The 21,928-nt window shown below is 43.4% G+C and overlaps 1 protein-coding gene and 1 pseudogene across 1 annotated transcript in view; one reads left to right on the top strand and one right to left on the bottom strand.

The window, feature by feature from the left end:
* The window catches only part of Ulk4 (unc-51 like kinase 4), a 480,002-nt gene that overhangs the window by 167,122 nt on the left and 290,952 nt on the right, over positions 1 to 21,928 (top strand). Inside the window, exons 26-32 of the mRNA XM_008849437.3 lie at positions 1,047 to 1,180; positions 4,906 to 5,027; positions 5,555 to 5,611; positions 8,003 to 8,054; positions 8,137 to 8,231; positions 20,467 to 20,518; positions 20,791 to 20,935. Of these exons, the coding sequence (XP_008847659.1) occupies positions 1,047 to 1,180; positions 4,906 to 5,027; positions 5,555 to 5,611; positions 8,003 to 8,054; positions 8,137 to 8,231; positions 20,467 to 20,518; positions 20,791 to 20,935 (657 nt within the window). The remainder of the gene's footprint in view (positions 1 to 1,046; positions 1,181 to 4,905; positions 5,028 to 5,554; positions 5,612 to 8,002; positions 8,055 to 8,136; positions 8,232 to 20,466; positions 20,519 to 20,790; positions 20,936 to 21,928) is intronic.
* On the bottom strand, positions 11,794 to 11,909 carry LOC115067054 (annotated as a pseudogene).

Raw genomic sequence — 21,928 nt, 5'->3', positions numbered from 1 at the left:
ACCTGTGCCTTCCATAGAGGAGCAAACCTGGGAATTCCCATGACCTCGTAGAGCCTCCTAAGTACCCAGTTCTGGGTTGGAAACACCTGCATGTTGAGGTGGTTTGATGTAGTTAAAAGGCATGTATATTGGGACTGGGGAAATGGCTCAATGGGTTAAGTACAAGGACCTGAGTTCGAATTTCCAGAGTCCATGTAAAAGCCAGGCATGGTGGTGAGTGTCTATACTCCAGCACTAGGAATGAAGGGAAAACAGCAGATTTCTAGAGCTAGTCTAACTGAATTGATAAACTCCAGGTTCAGTGGGAGATCCTGTATAAAAAAATAAGGCAGGCAGCGATAAAGACAGACATCTGATGTTGACCTCTGGAATCTACATATGCATGCACGGATGCCCACTCTCACACCCACACCCACACATACACATGCAAACAACCCCACAAGTCCTCCTACACATACACACATGCACATACCCACCCACATACACATACATACATGTACACATGTACACCTGTACACAACCCCACACATACACATATACTCACACTCATGCACAAACCCACACACGTATGCATATGTACACACACATGACAAGTATCTTAAATTAACAGATGGAAAAATGCCATCTACCTTTGGATCTGTGCGCATAGTCTCCAGAAAGAATTGACGTTCAAGTGAGTGGCCTAGGGCTTCAAGTAAGTTTAATACTAATGGCCAATAAAAGGGCAAGCACCTGTGGCTCTGTTTTGAATCCTGAGCCCCTGTGCTCAGACATCTTTGTTTGCCCCGACTTGTCATCTGGAGAATGTGACTTTCCTTTGGCCGAAGGCAAGTGAAATCAGGGCATTGCTTTGTAACACATGGGTAGAGAAGTTAGCATGGCCTTACTCTTTCTTCCTATGTGGCGTTCCTAGCTTTGTCAGGCAGAGGCTGACTGTGCCTGACAGATTGGCAGGAACCTCATGTCAACATGATTGGGACTGCTTCTGGAGACACCTGCTGTGGTTGGCTTACCGTGAGGGTATCTTTGCACTGTGCTCTTTGTAGGCTGGTGATGTACATTGAGAGAGACAGCAGAAAGACCTCTCCAGACAAGGAGCCGCCGAGTGGGAGCGAATACCTGTCCAGATGTCTGGATCTCCTCATCCATCACATCGTGCAGGAGCCGCCACTAATCCTGGGTAAGCTGAACTGCTTCCTCAGGCCTGTGGCTCCTTCTTCTTCTGCAGTGGCTGCTGGTGCCACCTCTTCATTCTCAGAGCTCTGTTCCTGCAGGCCAGCACAGTGACGTTTCTCTGAATGTATGGTTTGAAGATTTAGTAAATTTGCCTCTTCTGTTTTGATAATTCTTTTGCATCTATCACAGGATTGAGACTTGAGAAGGTTAACACTGAGGTGCTATCTGAGTGAAAAATAAAACAGGAATGGTGATGTGGTTCAGTTGGTAGAGTGCCAGCCTGGCATGTGGGAAGCCCTGGGCTCCATCTCCAGCACTGCATAATCTGAGAGGTGGCTCAGGCCTGTAATTCTAGCACTTGGGAGATGGAGGCAGGAGGATCAAGATTTCATGGTCATCCTTGGCTACATAATGAGCTGGAAGCCAGCCTGGGATACATAAGATACATAAGATCCTATTTAGAGAGAGGGGAGAAGGGAGGAAAAGAAGAAAAGAAAGAACTCAGTGTATTAGAGATGTGGTTCAGTTGGTAGAGCACTTGCCTAGCATGCAGGAGTCCCTGGATCCAACACTCAGCACCTCATAAACCAGACATGGTGGCCTAGGCCAATAATCCCAGCACTTGGGAGGTGTACACAGCAGAACCAGAAGTTTAAGTTATTCTTAGCTACTCAGTGAGTTTGAGACCAGCCTGGGTTACATGAGGCTTTGTCTTAAAAAGAAGAAAAAGAATCCAAACCAAACAATAATTGCTTAATATTGGGTTTGTATGGTCAGTTTGGGTAACTTTTCTTAAGATTTCTCTTTATCAGTATCAACACTTGATCTTAGTCAGAAGGCTGAGATGTGATCTGCTCATATCTGAAGAAATAGTTTTAACTTGAAATTATAGTTATAAATATATTTGTTGTTAAAAGAACTTTAAAATGTGTAGACTTTTTGTTGTTGTTTGAGACAGGGTCTTATGTAGCCTAGGTTGTGCTTAACCTGGCTATATACCTGAGGCTGGCCTCAAACATCTGACTCTCCTGCTGGCATCTTCCAAGTGTTGAGATTACAAGTACCATATCCAGAAAAAATATAGGTTTTAATTTATAAGTTAAAACATTAAAATTTCACCTAAAAATTTTGATAGTACTGATTTAAAGTTCAAATCTGAAAATTTACTTGGTTTGAAAATTTATCTTTTTGAGATAGGGTCTCCCTGTAGCCCCAGTTGGCCTGGAACTCACTATGTAGACCACTCTGGTCTTGAACTCACAGATATCCTTCTGCCTCTGCCTCTTCAGCTGGAATTAAAGGCATTCACCACCATACCAGGCCGAAAAATTATCCTTAATATAAAGATGTCTATTACATTGCCTTGTGTGGTAGCACATGCCTTTTATCCCAGCACTCAGGAGGCAGAGGCAGGCAGATCTCTGTGAGTTTGAGGCCAGCCTGGTTTACCTAGTGAGTTCCAGGACAGCAGGAGCTAGAGACCTTGTCTCAAAAAAAGACCCAAAAAAAAAAATGTCTATTACCACTTAAATCCCCAATTTTGTTTTCAGAAATTAAAACAATGTGGGGCTGGAGAGATGGCTCAGTGGTTAAGAGTGCTGGCTGCTCTTGTAGAGGACCCAGGTTCAATTCCCAGCATCCACATGTCTTTTATCAACTGTCTGTAACTCAAGTTCCAGGGGATCTGATGCCCTCTTCTGATGTCCATGGGCATTGCATGACATGGGTGCTCTTACATGCATACAGGCAATATGCTTATACACATACAATAAAATAAAAAGAATAAATAAAATGCTTTTAAAAAAGAAATTAGAACAGTATAAGGTGGGCACCCAGGAATGTTTGAATTCATTTCCAGCAAATGTAGCTCTAAACCATGTTAAATGTGACTCAGAATGTTGTAGTAACAATGCAGAGATGCAGAATATTCTAGTAATGATGGTCTCATCACAACCTGCCAGACACCATTTGTTCCTTAGTAGTAAGTAAGTTAGGAGACATTTTTGGCCTGATATTTGGAAAAAAGCATATCTTACAATTTGCTCAGTAAAAAACATTTGGAGGGGCTGGAGAGATGACTCAGTGGCTAAGAGCACTGGCTGCTCTTGCAGAGGACCTGGGTTTGGTTCCCAGTACCCGTGGTCTCATCACAACCTGCCAGACACCATTTGTTCCTTAGTAGTAAGTAAGTTAGGAGACATTTTTGGCCTGATATTTGGAAAAAAGCATATCTTACAATTTGCTCAGTAAAAAACATTTGGAGGGGCTGGAGAGATGACTCAGTGGCTAAGAGCACTGGCTGCTCTTGCAGAGGACTTGGGTTTGGTTCCCAGTACACACATGGCGGCTAACAACTCTGTGTAATGCCAATTCCAGGGGCATCCAATGCCCTCTTCTGAGCATGACACACGTACACTTACATACATGAAGGCAATTGTATTAGTTACTTTTCTGTTGCTGTGATAGAAACATTGACCAAAGCAACTTATAGAAGGAACAATTTATTTGAGCTCACAGTTCCAGGGGACTTACAGTCCAATTTGGCAGGGAGGCATGGTGGCAGAGGTGGCTGGAGCAGGAGCAGGACCTAAGCTCTTATATCTTCAAGCCGGCAAAGGAAGCAGAGTATGACTGGAGAGTTAGCAAGGCTTAAGAACTCTCTAAGCCCATCCCCAGTGACGTGCTTCCTCCAGCATGGCCATACCTTCTAAGACCTCCCAAAACAGCATCACCAGCTGGAGACAAAATGTCCAAATACTGGGAGCGTATGGGGGACATTCTCATTCAAACCACCACAGCAATATACTCTTACACATAAAATAAGAAATAATGAATAAATATTTTTCAAAAAGTTTTGGAAATTGGGGCTGAAGAGATGGCTCACTGGTTACAAGCATGTACTACTCTTGCAGAGGAACAAAATTCTGTTCCCAGCACCCAAGTTGGGCAGCTCATAACTTCCTCTGACTCCAGCTCCATGGGCTCTACTGCCTTTTTCTGGCCTTTACTGTGCATGCATATGCACAGACTGGCACATAGAATGTATGGGCACACACACACATACACACATACACACACACACACACACACACACACACACAAAATCTTAAAAGTTTGGGAAACTGATCTCTTTCCCCCATCCTGTTCTTTTATTTTTTTTTAAGTTGTGATCTATAATCTGTTCACTTGTAAATTTAAATTAGTTTTCTCAGGCTACTGAAACCATAAGCAGTCGTAGCTGAAATATGAATAATACAAAAAATTTCTAAAACTGCCATTGTCTCTATTTATGAATTCTCATTTTAAGTTTTAGATTACAGGTCAATTGTTAGCATCTATGCAGACTATCAGACTGTCTCCAGGGGCTGCAAGTGTGCTATATATTTATCAACATTTGTGGGACTGGGGATATGGCCTATCTAGCATGCAGAAGGTCCTGGGTTTAATCCTCAGCACTGCATAGAACCAGATGCAGTGGAACACATCTATAATCCCAGCACTCGGGAAGTAGAGGCAGAAGGCTCTCTGTTATACTGAGGCCAGCCCCACCTACATAGTGAGTTCCAGGCCAGCTGGGGCTACAAGGAGACTATCTCAAAAAATGAAAAAATAGAAAAGGACACAGCATCTACCTACTTCCTTAGGGTAGAAACCTCTACCCTACCACCTCTACCCTACCACCATACCACAGTGGTCTCTCACCTTTCTTGCCCCGAATGTTCTTCACAGGTGACATTCTCAATGCCCTGGCCAATGTATCTGGTCGCAAACACCCATCCACCGTGCAGGGAAAGCAGCTGAAGGTGTGCCTCCCCATGATGCCCGTGGTGCTGCACCTGGTCATGTCTCAGGTACTCACACCTGGAGAAAGCAGAAAAGTGTGGGCCCTCTCTGTGTCCCCTGGACCCCCACCTGTGTCTGCTGGATCTCATCAGTGTCCCCTGGACTCCATCTGTGTCCCCTGGACCTCACCTGTGTCCCCTGGAACCCATCTGTGTCCCCTGGACCTCACCTGTGTCCCCTGGACCTCATCTGTGCCTCCTGGACCTTTCCTGTGTCCCCTGGACCCGACTTGTTCCCTTGTACCCAGTCTGTGTCCCCTGGACCCTGTCTGTGTCCTCTGGGCCCCATTTCTGTCCCCTAGGCCCCACCTGTATCCCCTGGAACCTGTCTGTGTCCCCTAGGCTCCACCAGTGTCCCCTGGGCACCGCCTTTGTCCCCTGGGCCCCACCTGTGTTCCCTGGACCCCACCTGTGTTCCCTGGACCCTGCCTGAACCCCAGTTACCCCAGCAAAATGAAACACTTCTGCCTGTTTGTCTGGAACTGAAACTGCACATGGTTTTCAACATCTAATCTGCAGAAACTCTGGTCCCGCAGGTGTTTCGACCTCAAGTCGTGACAGAGGAGTTTCTGTTCAGCTATGGAACCATTCTTGTGAGTACCAGCCAACTTTTACACTCCTACTAAAATGGCACCGCTTCTACCATTTGTGGAATTGGATGCTAACAGGAGAGAATTAAAAATGCACAGTAGCATTTGTCTGTAGAGAAGTGACCTTTTTATGTTTTTATCTGTTGATTGTAATAAAATTTGACATTTGGGGAAAATACATTCTCTCCTGATAATGTATTTTGTTTGGAGGAAGGCCCAAATAGGGTAAATAAGTCCATGGAAACACTTTGATAGGTTTGGTGTTAAGCCTCAGGAGCACATTTGAAATGACACAGGAGAAAGCGGAGGGCTGAGAATGCATGCTGTTACTGACTTCGACTCCCACTGTCCAGCTGTGTACCTGTCCCTTGACTGTGGCATTTACCTGAGTTAGGCTCGGTTTAGTTCCGTCTTTCATTTAATTTTGATGACATGAATACCAAATAACTCTACTATCTTTCAATATACACAAAATCTTTCTGATTCTGCCATGGCTCACAAATAGTGCTATAGTGTGTGTTGTTGATAGAATGAGGAAAAAGTGGGACATATCCTTCAGCATCTCTGGCTATGTTGATATTTATAATAAACTCCAGAGGTTTAAAAGATGTCAGAGGCACTCAATTAAAATGAAGTAGTCGGTGCTAGAGAGATGGCTCATCGATTAAGAGCACTGACTGCTCTTGCAGAGGACCCAGGTTCGATTCCCAGTACCCACATGGCGGCTACGAACTGTCCTTAACTCCAGTTCCAGGAGAATCCGAAGCCCTCTTCTGACCTCCGTGGCATTGCACAACACAGGTGCACTCACATACATGCAGGTGTATTGCTACACTCATATACATAAAATAAAAATAATAAATAAAAAAATTTTAAATGAAGTAGTCATTTTAATTATATTGTTGTTTCAGAATAACAAATAGCTGCCACTCACAAGTGAGAAAATGGTTTTCTAGAAGGTTCCTCCTTGAGGAGAAGTCTGTTCTCAGAACAAATGTTGAGTAGAATGGCTGAGGTGGGAGTCACTGGGTGGGCTGTGTAGGAGGGATTCCTGGTGCTCATCTTTAACTTCACTGTTGTGCTTGAATCCTGCCTTCTAACAAGTGCCTGCTTTGCAGTGTTTTCCTGCACTCACAACCATTACCCTTGTTACCAATCACCCTCTTCAATTTAGTATTTTGTCTGCACTGTTAGCAAGACTGTGATTCCATAATGATCCTGCTACACATCAATGTCTGGAGTAGTCTTTGCCCTTGCAGTCTGTCTTGGATTATTTTGGCACAGTGTTTGGGTAAACATAATTGTGCTGTGTTTTTCTATGCTCTTCTTGCCCTCCTTCCCTCCCTTCCTCCCTCCCTCCCTTCCTCTCTCACTCCCTCTCTCCTTTCTTCCCTCACTCTATCTGTCCCTCCTTCCCTCCTTCCCACTTTCCCTTCTTCCCTTCCTCTTTCTCTTTCTGACCCCATCCTTTTCCCCTCCCTCTACCCCCTTTCCTTCCTCTCCACTAATCGATGAACAAGTCTATTCTGCTCTCTCTCTCTCTCTCTCTCTCTCTCTCTCTCTCTCTCTGTCTTCCTCCCTCACTAGCCTATTTCATGCCAGGACTTTACTCTGGGCAGCAAGCAAACTTTAGATTTCACAGGTATCCTCTGCAGACCTCAGGAGTTACAGGATTGCAGGTGCTTCAGGGATGGGCTTAGGTACCCCTTGAAGCACTGGGCTCAGAGAGAAAGAAGGTGGCCACACCGAGGAAGGGTGTCTTCTCTGTGCCAAGGCCTGAGAGCTCTTCCGTGGGCTTCTGTAGGGTCATCTTCATACAGGTATTTTTGAAGAATGGAAAGCAACTTGCTTGGTTCATTATGATAGTGAAAAAGCCCTTCATATATCTTTTTCCCAAGCATATGGAGTTTAGAAGTTCAGAAGAGGGCATTGGATCTGGAGCTGGAGTTACAGGTGGTTGTGAGCAGCCTGATGTGGGTGCTGGGAGCCAAACTCAAGTCCTCTGCAAGAACAATATATACTTTTAACTGCTGAGCCATCTCTCCAACCCCCCTGTGTATAGTATTTATATAAGCACATTTTGAAACTTTGATAGTAGTATTTGTAATATATGTATTTAATCTTTTCTATGAGTTATTTTATTAAGAATCAGAGGTGTTCTGGGCTTGGTGGTGTTTGCCTTTAATCCCAGCACTTGGGAGGCAGGTGGGTCTCTGAGTTTGAGGCCAGCCTGGTCTGCATAGCGAGTTCTAGGCCAGCAGAGCTATATAGGGAGACCCTGTCTAAAAGAAAAAAGAAGAAAGGTGCAATTTCAGGCAAAGTAGTAACTACCTAAGTTTTATTTCAAAGTCATTTCTAAACCTCCATATATTAAAAACCATTTTTTCTTTTCAGAGTCATATTAAGTCAGTGGACTCAGGAGAAACAAACATAGATGGAGCCATAGGTGAGTAGTGAGCAGGCCAGGGCATTTGCCAGTCATTCTGGATGTAGCTGGACTCCTGAGTAATGACTTCCTGTGGTCCTAGGGCTGACGGCATCAGAGGAGTTCATCAAGATCACCCTGTCAGCTTTTGAAGCAGTGATACAGTATCCAGTCTTGCTGAAAGACTACCGCTCTACGGTCAGTTTCCAAAAGTCCTTTTTCATTTACTTGGTGATCATGTGTATGTGTGCTGGGCTGATAGGGGTTCTTCACATGGATTAACCACTCAGGTCAGTGGAGATAGCCCTGGAAGACTGTGCCCCACTCTCCTTTCTCCTTCTTCCCTGATTGTTTATGGTAATCAATAGCACAGACCTCTGAGGAGGACTCTGCACACATTTGGGGTGGACAGTTCTTTGTGATGGGGCCTGGTCTAGGCCCTCAGCCTCCAGTTGGTGCTGGGATTATAGGCTTGGATCTCAGCATCTAGTTAGTGCTGGAATTGCACATCTGGGCATCAGCCTCCAATTAGTCCTGAGATTATGGGCCTGGGCCTTACCTTAGCCTCCAGTCAGTGCTGGGATCACAGGCCTGGGTCTCAGCCTCCAGTCAGTGATGAGATTACAGGCCTGGGCCTCCACCTCCCAGTACTGGGATGGCAGACCTGGACCTCAGCTATATTCTGAATGCCTTCATTTGTTGTCTTTTTCTGCCCTGTTATGCCCATTTGTCAGAAGTAGCCATTGAGTTTTAATTTTGGTTATTTTTCTTTGTAGTTCTGCCATAACTAGAAATTTTGCTTATCTTCTCCCCCATGCCCCCCCTCAAATCTATATTATGTATGCTAAGGAGGTGATTTGACTCTCAAAGTAAGACACCAGCTCTGTCACCAAGCCCTGCCCACACATTTTCTCAGAACACTGAGAATAGGTCGAGGACTTTAATTCCAGGGACACCCTTCTCAAACCACCTTCTCAGCCCAGGCCCCTGTGTCAGGCAATTCACCAACTGCCTGTGCTGGCAGCAGCTGGTCCCTCGAGGTTCCACAAGTCCTGTGTTTGGTTTGTTGGTGAATTCTTCTTGTCACAGTCTGTCCCATGGTCTGCCTCAGACTTCTATCCCCCACTGTCTTCAGACTTTAATAATTTCAGGATTTTGTTTTTTTGTATTTCACCTGCAGTTTTTTTTTTTTTCAGTAAGAGGGTTGGTCCCAAAACCCATCCACACCAGAACCAAGTGTTGGTCATGGTCATTTTATTCCAGCGAATTCCAGTCTTCAGCTGAGATATTACTTGCTGGGATGTTGCTTATTGATCCTATTGCTTAATGAACAATAACCTCATGGCTAATTTGTTAAGATCTAGTGTTTATAAATATCTGTATTGCATTTAAATAGAAATCTAATTAGTGTATTTTCTAATCACAAAACACAAGTGTGCCAATTATTGCAACTACAACCTCAATTATGATAGAAAAGTCTTCATTGCAGTTCACTACTTCATAAAAACCACTTCCTAATGCTGCAGCTCATGGGAGATCTTCTAATTATCTCTTCTTGGGCATGACTGGAATACATGAGGAAGGAGACTCACACCCCAGGGAACATGAGATTGTTTTAGATTTCAGCACATACTGTGTTCAAGGCTCCTGATCGATACCTGGTATGTGGAAGTGGCTAACTACATTAACTCTTGCTGAGCACAGAGCTAAATCAGATGTTTCTACAGGATGTCCAGGCCATTTTGTTCCATTGGGTCTCTGGGGCCAGCTCCACCCAGGATTGGCCTCTTGTGAATCACCTTACACTGAGTCGGGGGACCTGACTGAGGAGAGGCAGGGTCACACTCTCAGAATAAGACAAGACCAGATCAGCACACAGACTTACTCTCTGAAGATTGGAACATGTTTCCCCATTAGAAATCCTCAATAGTTTGTAGCGTGTGATGGTTAGTTTTAATTGCCAACTTGAAACAGTGCAGAATCACCTTGGAAGGGAGTTTCATGGGGAGATTGTCCAGATCAGACTACTTCGTGGACCTGTCTGTAGGGCACTGTCTTGGGTAACTGATATGGGAAAACCCAGCCCCCTGTGGGCGGTACCACTTCCTGGGTTTGGGTCCTGGAATGCATAAAAACGGTGAAAGTGAGCTGGGCACCAGCATTAATTTACTTCTTTCTGCTTGTGGGTATGATGTGACCCACTGCTTCAAGTTCCTGCCTTGACTTCCCCACAGTGATGGACTTGTGAGCTAAAATGCAGTCTCTCTTAAGCTGTGCTAGTCAGGACTCAGGGCTTCTGTGTTCATTCCACTCTCTCTGCCACTTCCTCTGGAGGGGCTCTGCCCCCCAAAGATCCACAACCTCCAAAGCATCTCCACCAACTGGTGCCACCAAACACCTGAGCCCGTGGGAGGCACTTTTCTTTCAAACCACAAAGGCAAGGAAGAGTAAATGTTTCACATCATTCGCTTTTACTAGTGAACATAAACACAGGTCATAACTCTAGGAAATATTCTTTTCCATAAGTTGTAAGATTTTTGCTTTTTATTTGTGAAAGAAAACTTGCATATGGTTATAGGATTTTTATGATTCAAAGCTGCTTTGTAACATATTCAACATTTCTTAATGAAAAACATAAAAACAAAGCACCACTTGGGCATTAACACTTCATTTAGAGCAGATGCTATGAGACTTAGCAATGCAAGTGTTAGATAGTTCAGATGCACGTGTTGTTGTTTAGCCCAAGTATACAGAGCCATCTACAGGATCCCTGGGTCAGGACACTCATGTCATGTGGGACATTAGCACTGGGGATCATTAGCAGCACTGATGTGCATGTGTGCATATGTGTGCACATGTGGGTGCATACACACACAATGGGATTGCTAATTTTTGAATAGAAGAGAGTGGATTTTCCATTTTCAAAAAGAGTTGAATGGATCTCAGTTTTTAAGACATGTCCTCAAACAAATTTAACTGAATGCCTTTAAGAAGCCAGTAGACTAATATAATGAATTAAAAGCCCTTGGATTCTACCCTGGGGGTGGAGTGTGCTGGCTGTTGTACTAAGTGAGGAGGGAGGGCTCTGATGGAAGCAGGCACTGATGTAAGCAGGTGCTAGTACAGGGCAGCATGGTTAGGATTGCAGTGGTCTGTATTTTAACAGGGTGTACTTTAATGAATTCTGTAGAAGATTCTGGAAAGACAGAGCATTAATGAGAAGATCCTCTGCTCCTGCTGCAACAAAAGTGTGAATCTGTGTCTCACACTGTTCTGATAAAGACCTTGTAGCAGTGAGCAGAGCCATGCCACCGTGAAGGGCTCTAGCATATTCTCTGTCATGTACTATGTCCTTGTGATTTTCTCACTGTCGCTCAGATGGATTTGACAAAAAGAATATTTGGGTTTTTTTTTTCATAAGACCATCTTGTTGGCCTAAACTTGAACCCATAACCCTCTTGCCTCAGCCTCCTAAGTGATGGACTTATAGACAGAGCCACCATGCTTAGCTGGGTTCCTTGTTGCCCTTCGGTGTTGGGTTAGGTTCACCCTGCTAATGTGACCTCTCAGAGTACAGAATGAACTTCAGCTTGAGTTGGACTCCATGATGGTTCTCAAACCAAGACACATCTGCAGCATGGTTTTCACTGGCGAGACTTTTAACTCCCTCTTTTTGTGGATAAGACACTGGGTTTTAAATTTCTCTAGGCCCATGAGCACTTCACCACAATTTTAGACAAAACTCACTGAATGTTGAAGGGAAAATTTTTTTTAAAAAGTATTTTTAAAAATATGTTTGGACAGAGGATGTGTCAGATATTAAACTGATAAGAACAGATAGTCCACTTGTTCTTAGCCAAAAAGCCGAGAAGCAATTTGATTACCTCCAAGAGCTTGAAAGTAAGATCCTATTGCTGAAGACAGGACATACTTCGTACACAGGGCTTGTATTAGTGGAGCTGGAACTGACATGGAAGCCTCCTCCCTGAAAACTAGCTCTCATAGTTTTGGAGAATACTATGCAAGCTGCTAATGGAGAACATCAATTGGTGGTCCAACCCCAGCTTTAAGGCCTAATAATCACATCAGTGACCGGCACAGCAAACAATATTGGGGTAGTAGTGGCACTTTTACCTTGGGAGTAATCAACAGCTACCTAATTGAACTTAAAGCCTTCTCAATGGGTGGAAACTCATTTTTGATACTGTAAACATAGCTAAATACATGTGGCTGGAGAGATCTTAGATCTTCGAGAAAACCCCAAGGCTGTCACATTCCTAGACAAATGTAATTTCTATGGATCCTTGTATTTATAGATAAGTATACCTACCATCACCACTCATCAAAGAAGCTTCTTTTGCAATAGATGGAGACTTTTTACAAAGTTCCACAACTGGTCACACACAGAGATGAAGTATCTGTGAGATGCCCAACCCTAAGTGATACATCTACAACAAAACCTCTGCATCCAAGGCTCATGGAACATAGTGGAATAAGGGGTAACAAGAATACTAATGCATCTCTCAACTCTCATTAACAAAACTCCCTCATACAACCGAGGGCAGTGAACACAAAGGGCCACAAATAACCAAAGTGTAGAGAATAAGAGTCTGCAGAGTTGTGGATCTTGGACAGGACTCTCCTGTTAAACTTCACCCACCCAGTGCTCAGGGACCATTGTGGAAGAGAGGGCAGAAAGACTGTAAGAGCCATGGGAGGAGAAGGTATATAACCACATGGATACAGAGTCTTACAGGATCCTGGGACCTTGCACATATGAACTTACAGGAATGGTGACAGCATGCACAAGATCCATGCAAACACAAGCAGACAAAAACCCAGCATAGAACTGTGGAAATAGGCTGCAGGCTCCAATCTTAGCAGAAGAACCATTGGGCAGCTGGTTGCTGGGTGAGGTAGAGCTGATCTTTAAGGGAGCGACTCTAGATAGGCTGACTATACCCCAGTGGATGAACATGCACTGAAGGATGTCAGAGGATACTAACTTGACATGATAGGCTTTAACATAAATGACAGAATGCATGAAATCTAGTGGGGAGACTATGGGAGGGTGCTCATGGGGAAGAGGGTATCAAGATGATTAGGATGTTGTGTATGAGATATACAAAAATTCAATAAAGTTTTTTAAAGGATTTACCATAAGGTATAAAGATTAAGTTTTAAAATTAAATAAAAAATATATATATGAAAAAAAGTATGTTTGTGGGGTGGGAGAGATGGCTTAGAGGTTAAGAGCACTGGCTGCTCTTGCAGAAGACCTGGATTCGGTTTCCAGTATCCACGTGGCAGCTAACAGCCATGTGTAACTCCAGTTCTAGGGGATCCAACACCCTTTTCTGACCTCTGTGGGCATTGCATGACACAGGTAAACTTACATATGTGCAGGCAATACACTCATATGTATCTTTGGAAGAGTGATTCCTCTGCCTCTAGAAGCTCTCAGCCTGGGGTCTGTGGTGGCTGGGGGGCTGATTCTAGAATGCAACAGGTGGGACCTCAGTCCACAGTAGAAGTGCTCTTCTGCTAGTAGTCTCGAAGTTTGTATCTAAATGTGGTAGGTGTTCCTCCTGCTTGACAGTGATGGGATTTTAGGAAAAGATTAAGCATAATTCATGTTTTTATTAACTGACTAACTCCCTTATCTCTCTTCTCTTCTGTTTCTGGCCTTTGTAATTTAGGATAATTTGGAAATTGTGTTTTTTTTTTATAGTAAGGGCCTTTTGCAAACCATCTCTATAAAGGAAGGCCTGAGGATGCAGTGGTGAGTTAGGTCCTTACATTCAGAATTCAGCCTGGGGTTGGGGCAGGGAGATGCTACTATAAAAATTGGAGCATGGGGTGTGTTTTCAGGACACTGTGTGGATGGGGACCCCAGGGTACTGCAGCCTCACATGGTCTGCTGGTGTGCACCTGATTTTGTAAGGAGGTGCTTCTTGAGCTGAGCCTTGAAGGGCAACAGTGTTGATCAGGATGGGAAATCCAAGCTAGAGGCAGAATATATGAGGCTCCCCTTGGTGTGGTCTAGAGTAGAGTGGAGCTTCTTCTCCCTTGAGAGACCTGTTTAAGAAAGGTGCCTCGCAGGGCTGTCCTAGCCAAGGTTCTGTAGGCTGGGGTAACCTTGCTGGGAGTTGACTGCTGGGAGATGGTGGGAGGGAGCATTGTATTTATAGATTGAGCGGGGGGGTGAGGAAGCAAGCAGTCACTTCACAGTCATTTGGAGAAACTTGGAGTTGTTTTCAAGCACTAATCATGAAATGTGGAATTAGGTGCATGATTGGTTTTAATCTCTGACCTAGGAGAAGTGAATTTCTAGGTGAGATACACTGTCAAGGAAACATTCCCTAATAGGAATGAGTCAGCCTTTGAACCACTCTGACCCCAAGGTTCCTATTTAGAGAAACATTTATCTTGTTTATATGTTAGATTTCCCCCTGTGGTGAAATCAGTCTTTTTCCAAAATGTGTCTGGGCTACAATATATATTGTAGGGATACTGCACCTGGTCAACCCTGGAGACTGGATTTTCTGGCACTCCACAGAGATCTTTTTCCTGTGTTAATTTCAGTGAGCATTCTGTCTGCATTTAAGGAAATGTAATTAACCTTGTGCTGAGGGAGCCTTTGATCAGCTGCTGAGCTGTGGATTCATTTTCAGAATGATGCTTTTAAACATACAAAATAAAATAAAGTGCACACAGATTTATGGAAAACAATTCTTACTGAAATATAATAAATAACATAATTTTTGAAAGGACACATTTACTCTGATGCCAGGCCCAAGCTTACTGTTTGAGCCCCTTTCTGTCTCTTAGCCAGCTGCAAGCTCCCTTCAGACTTCAGCATCCCATCGGTCCTGTTCCTCTAGCCAGCCGGTGGTGAGCCAGCCAGAGCGTGACCTCCAGGGACCTGGGACCAAGGCTGTGGGAAAGCTAGTCTACCCCCTCAATTTAGTTTCCTTCTTGTTATTGTTGGTATCTTCTAGATTATATCTCTAGACAGTCAGCTGAAGATTTGTGTTATTAGAAAAGAACTGAAGTACTCCGTCTTGAAAAGGAAAGCAGCAACAAGACCCCAGTCATCATGTGGCTCCAGCGAACCTCTAGCCTGATACTTAGTGACCGTTTATTTCTAATGATGGATGCCAAGGGCAGCACTTCGAGTAGAACTCTCCTCCCATCTTTCCAGACCCCAAAACTTACCTACCCAGTCAGTTCTATGTGTGCACTGTTACTTGTGTGTGTGTGTGTGTGTGTATGTGTGTGTGTGCATGTCTACATATGGTTTCATTTTAGCCCTGAGTAACTATTAAGTTTCGACCACAGTGGTGATAAAATCCCCATAGATACTGTCAGCTCAGTTACATAATTTCTTTTATGTTTGTGTATGAATATTTAGTTAAAGGTGCTGGCAAAGGACTCATACATGTGTACATGTTAGGAAGCGTCAGTTACATGCATCCCCCCACACAGTATTTTCTTAATAGCAGAGAAATAACCCTCAACTTGTGTGTACATATATGGAAATAGTTGCTTAAATTTTGCTTGTTGGTGTTCTTCATATTTTTAAAATTATAACTGCTCCAGGAACCAAGTATGTTTCTTTGTCCTGTGCCCTGAAGGCCATAACTTGTTTAATATTTTAAGTTTAGTTTCAAATTTTCCTCTTTACTAAAATCATTATATATTGAGATGCACAGTTTGCCAAAAGATATGTGGTCTCCTTTTCCTTATTAGAATCTTTAAAGCAATGATCCGTGTTGAAAAGCATTTATTATTTTCATCTAATGAGTTATTGAATAGATTGTTCATAAAATTGCTCAGGTTGTTTTTTTACTGTTGCAGTTCTCTGTCTAGTTTGAATTACTGAGTAAGCACACATTTTCAGATAATTTTTATTATTCAATTTCTGTATTTTTTATTTTATTTATGTGTGTATGTGTGTGTATAGATCTCCAGGGAGGGCAGAAGAAGGTGTCCTATTCCCTGGAGCTAGACTTAGAGACATGGGAATTGGGAACTGAATCCCTGGATCTCTGCTCTTAAGCACCAAGCCGTCTCTCTAGCCCCTCAATTCATTTCCTCCCTGGCAGCTTTCTTCTGATAAAGGAATCAGTGACTGTGAGCTAAAGTGGGCAGTCTTCTCAATTTCCTCACATTCTTCCTTTACACATTTAGTTCCTACCTCCTTACTGCCCAAGTATTCCCTCTGAAGGATCGCGCTCAGAACTGGGGCTGGAGTTTGTATTACTGTGGGGCATTGTAATTGCCCTGGGGTGGTGGAGAAAAGCTATGTTAATTAAAAAATGAAATGAAAATTAGATTTACACACATTCTACCATAGCACCTACTGTCCTGCTGTCTGTGTACTTTGCGAGCTGATTTTTTTCCACAAAGTATAACTTTGAGATTTATCTATTCGTCCCCCTACCCCAATCAGGTCTGAAATGAATATCTAAACATGTCATAGAGAGGTGTGATTGCTGGGTTGTCGGCATGTGGATGGTGTTGTGGAATTGGTTTTCTAACTTGTGTTAATTTGTCATTATGTCTGAGTACCCATCTTTTTATAGACCTGCAGGCCCTTGCTATGTTTTGTCCTGTTTTTAAGCTAGTGATGTGTAAAATATATCTTATTTTTTTTGTTTGTCTATGTTGGGTTTGGGTGTTTCATGTGTCTGTTGGCTGTTTACCATCCACTCTGGGGCCTGTCTCCTCTTCAATCTCTTTTGTCCATTTGGGGCCTGCCCATTCTCACTGGCTTGTCCAGTTGGGGCCTGCCCATTCTCACTGGCTTGTTTTAATGTATTGTACACACTAATTTGTTGTCAGGCCCAGGGATTGCTAACAACCTCCAGTCAGGGGCTTTTCTTCTCATCTAAGGAGACTGTGGCTACTACTGATCATCAGTTGTGACAGGATCTAGACTTACTGGAGACAAGCCTCTGGGCATGTCTGTGAGGGAACATCTACATTAGGTTAGCTTAGGTGAGAAGATCCACCCTGAATTTGGGTATAGCCATCCCATGGCCTGGGGCCCTGGACTGAAGAACTGAGCCAAAATAAGCCCTTTCTCCCTTAAGTTGCTTTTGTCAGGTATTTTGTCACAGCAATGAGACAAATAACTAAGACGGGTGCATGGGACACAAATACGCTTTTCATTTTAATCTAGTCAGGTTGATTAGTCACCTGGCCATCCATGTCTGTAGATTCTGCATCTGTGATTGCAAAAACACATCTGTACTGAGCCTGTGCAGACTTTTTTCTTGTTTCGTTCCTAAACACTCTCTGCAAGAGTGATTTAGATAGCATCCAGGTGTATTAGGTACTGTAATTATCTAGACAGGATTTAAATACATGGGAGGGGGTGTGGGGTTCATATGCAGCACTACCTTGTTATGCAAAAGACAATTGCACCTATGGGTTCTGTGTCTTTGTGGTGTCCTGGAACCTAACCAAGTAGAGATGGAGGGATGTCTGCACTGGGTTTGGATATGGCTAGTTTGTGAACCCAGAGACTGATGTGCTAGACTATTTCTCCTCAGACTTGTGGTGTTGCGAGGCAGTGAGCCCAGTGGATCTCAATTATGTGACTGGGGTGCTGCTCTGGGAAGGGAATACTGAGGCAGTGAGCCTAGTGGATCTCAATTATGTGACTCTGGGGTGCTGCTCTGGGAAGGGAATACTGAGGCAGTGAGCCTAGTGGATCTCAATTATGTGACTGGGGTGCTGCTCTGGGAAGGGAATACTGTGAGTCTCACAGGATCCTTAGTCCTCAAGAGAGTGAGGTGTTACCAACAGAGGGAGCCTGGCTATATGTCACTCTGGATTCTTGCATATACTCCTGCCACCCCACTGTGACACCATGATCTGTCACAAGGCCCTCACCAGAGGCTGATAGGAAAGGGCCTCCATCTATGTGAGCTATCCAAACCTTTTATCTTTATATATGACCTAACCTTAAGAATCTTGTTATACTTACAGAAAACTGACTATAACTATGCTTTCCTTTTAGTTTGTGCTTTTTAAGTGTTGCTTAAAATATCCCTTTCTATGCTAATACCACAGTGTTTTATATTATCCCATAAAATTTTCTTTTCTATGTTAGATTGAGCCTTGTAATTTAAAAGTAACCTCTGATTTTTTTTTTTAAAGATAGTATCTAATGTAGCCAGACTGGCCTCACAGTCAATATACATTCATAGCCAAGGATGACCTTGATCCTGTTCCTCCTGCCTCTGCAACTGAAGTGGTTAGATTATGGGCATGTACCACCATGCCTGGTTCATGTAGCACTGGAGATTGAACCCAGGGCTTTGTGCATGCTAGGCAAGCACTTACCAACTGAGTTATACCCCTAGTCTCCCACTGAGTTTTAAAAATAAATAGCTAATTGTTCCTGTAACCTTCAAGGAATGATTTATATGTTTTTCTATCATTGGAAATATTCGTCCACTTACAAAATGCTTGTGCCTGTCTGTCCTACACTGTTTCACCAACCTTCTGGCCTTGTTCTGTGCTTGTACCCACTTCATTGCCATCACTTTAGACTTGGCGATTTGGTGGTGTTAGCCATTCCTCTTGATTGTGATGTTTTCCATCTAATTGTAGACTCAGTATGAGGAGTTTCCCAAAACTTTGACATTTTCTCATGGAATGTAATTTTTGTTAAATTGAAATTTCATGACAATAAAAAAAAAGAATGCTAGGAGTAGATTGATTTTGAGACAGGGTCTCAAACCTATCAGGAGGAGCTCAGAGCCAGCCTTGACTACATAATGAGTTCAAGGCCAGCCTGGGTTACATGAAACCCTGTCTCAAAAACAATAACAAGGTAGGTGTTGATGGTGTCAATAGGTTTTTGTGGAATGCTGTCCTCTGTGCATAACAGGTATTGTTGCCTTAATCACCAGCTGCCATACAAGAAACCCTCAAGAGGGGGTAGGGACAGTTATTAGACTCACCTGAGATTTGGCCACTTCCCGAATCTTTCAGCCATAAGCAATTCTGCCTCAGCTGCATGTAGTCCTGTGGCTGTAGAAGGCTAACTGTGCAGCTATGGGGAGGTTATCAGTCAGGCTGGGGTGGGACTTCTTAGTGATGCAGCTGTTTGGGGTCATCCACAGTTATAAATAGCTGCTCACCTGTGAGTCTATAAGCAAACCCAGTAAACCGAGCTACACTTAGGCAGAATTGTTCTTTTGGTTTGTCATCACTGCCCTATCTGGGATGAACAGATGTTCACATCTCCCCAGGAAAAGTTCATGTAACATAGGTGCTGTTAATATGAAACATTTCTCCCTGCTGTATAGATTTTGCTTTTGAGATAACTGGACAGTTGCAATTCTCAAAGCACCTCAGTGGAACAAGTGCCTCCACTGTTGTTATGTCACTGAGCTAAAGAGCAAATTTAACATCCTTGACTCTTTGAGTCCTTGTACAATTCTATGTGGGCTGGAGAGATGGCTCGGTGGTTAAGAGTACCTACTGCTGTTGCAGAGAGTTCAGTTACTGAACTTACACCGGGCAGCTAACAGCTGCCTGTAACTCCAGCTGCAGGCCTCTGGCCTCCTCAGGCACCTGTATTCATGGTTCTATAACCAAACATAGACACACACATACACATCATCAAAAATAATAAAAATTAAATAAAAATAAATGTACTATGACAAGTTGGTGTTGACGGGCAGCCCAGCACATGGGGAGACCCTTCCTTGCTGGGGCGTCATCTCTTTTTTCACAGTGGTTTGACATTTAGCTGTGTGCATCTGTCTGTCAGTGTGCAAAGAATAGACACCATGGAATTTTGTCACTAAAAGAGTGTATCTAATGAGACAGATTTCAAAATTAGATTAATAGTCCTGATTCTTCATTGATATTTGGAGAAAAATCAATGCTTGTTATTTTGGGTTAAGTTTCAAATCATATTTCAATTTGCTTTGTCTGATATAAGTGAAAAAATTGCAGGTGTGGGCTGTGTAGTATATTTCTACCTTGTGAATCTATTTTCTGTAGCCAAGATTAACTTGTCATAGTTCTTTGATGTGTTTGATTAAACATGGGGATTGGTGTCTTTCTTTTCCCCTAATATTTTGGTTATAGTTTGTCTTAAACTTGAATGATGATGGTTTGATGCCAGCAGATTTTTCTTCTTATACCAACTTGCTTTCATAAGCACTGAAGGTTTCGGAAAATTACTGTTTTATCATTTTTGACCTGAGGATCTTTTCAGAGTTAGATAAGCTTGGTGGGGGGAAAAGTTTAGTTTAGATTCAGAATAAATTTAGCTTTTTATTTTTTTTCTCTCTCCTCCTTTGATTAGTGACTTTGTTCATAGAAAAAAAAGCCATAGCCAGCACTCAATATAGGTTTTATCTTTTCAGAGCTCTGAGCCAAATCTTTCAATCCTTTCTTTTAGGTTATTGACTATATCCTGCCACCCTTGGTCTCCTTGGTTCAAAGCCAGAATGGTAAGTAAGGCTATGGTAGTGAGAATTCTCTCAGGTACTCAGTATGAACTTTTTATTTATTTATTTATTTATTTATTTATTTATTTATTTATTTACTTACTTATTTTTGAGACGGGGACTCACTATGCACCCCAGGTATCCTAAGCCTCCCAGTCCTCCTGTCTCAGCCTCCAAGTACTGGCATTGCAAGTGTGTGACCCCACAACAGAAGCCCAGACTCCATTCTTCTCTCTTCATGTTCCCATGTTCTTGGCATTTCTTCCCCCTTCCAGTGGAGTGGAGACTCTTCAGCTTGAGGTTGCTCTCAGAAACCACAACCCTGCTGGTGATCCAAGAGCCAGGGGATGGAGAAGAAGAGGGGAGCTGTGATTCCGACAGCAGCCTCCTGGCTCTCATCAGAGATGAGCTGCTGCCCCAGTAAGTACATGCTGCGTGCTCGTGCTCACAGAGGGCTGTGCAGCCAACAGGAAGCCTCTGTGCAGCAGGTCCAGTGATGGGGTCAGGGTCTTGATGTCATTGTGTCTGTGCAGTACACCTGTGTGCTCATGCCAGAGAGATTATAGATTTTGGCAGCAGCTGTTACATGGCAGAGGACCAAGAAGAGTCTCAGCCCATCTTACTAGGCTCCATTGAGAGCACCATCTGTTTTCTGCTGGGTACATGCTTGTGATACAGACTTAAAGGTGTTCCAGCTCTTGGTGGGGGGGGCTGTTATTGATTCAAGACTGATGGAATGTGGAATTGAAACTTCCCCTGGCACTCCTCAGCAATAAAGGTGATGAGGCCAATCATCCTTCCCACAACCTTTCCAGGGAGAGGAGTTGATAGAATAGATGAGGTCCCCAAGTTCCAAGAACCCTGTTTGATCAAACAGAATCATTTTTTGTTTGTTCTGAGAGAGACTTGCTCTAGGTGTCCTGGCATTTGCTGTGTAGCCCAGGTTGGCCCTGAGTTTTCAGTCCTCCTCCCTCAGCCTCCCAGTGCAGAGATTATAGGCATGCAGGAACACATCTGGTCACTGAGTAATTTACATTAAAAAGTGTGCTGAATCTTACCATTAAAAAAAGATTTTTTTAAAACAAAATTAAATATTAGGATGAGCCAGGCATAGTGGTTCATACCTTTAATCCTAGATCTCTGTGAGTTCAATGCCAGCCTGGTCTATATAGCAAGTTCCAGGCCAGCTGGAACTACAGGGAGACCCTGTCTCAAAAAGGCCAAAAAAAAAATTTAAATACTAGGTTGAACACTATGCATTACTGTGTGTGTCAGTTCACAGTTTTCTCAGACCTGGGCTGCAGAGTCAGTCAGAGCAGCAGCTTTTCAGAATGGCAGCCTTACCCCAGGCCTTGACCTGTTGGCACTGGAAAACCAAACCAGCACAATGTAACTGCATTGTGATTTTGGCCA

The sequence above is a fragment of the Nannospalax galili genome, unplaced genomic scaffold (genome assembly GCF_000622305.1).
Source record: "Nannospalax galili isolate Female #2095 unplaced genomic scaffold, S.galili_v1.0 scaffold443, whole genome shotgun sequence".
NCBI lineage: Eukaryota > Metazoa > Chordata > Mammalia > Rodentia > Spalacidae > Nannospalax > Nannospalax galili.
The sequence above is the reverse complement of the archived record's forward strand: the minus strand, read 5'-3'. Positions and strand labels throughout refer to the sequence as shown.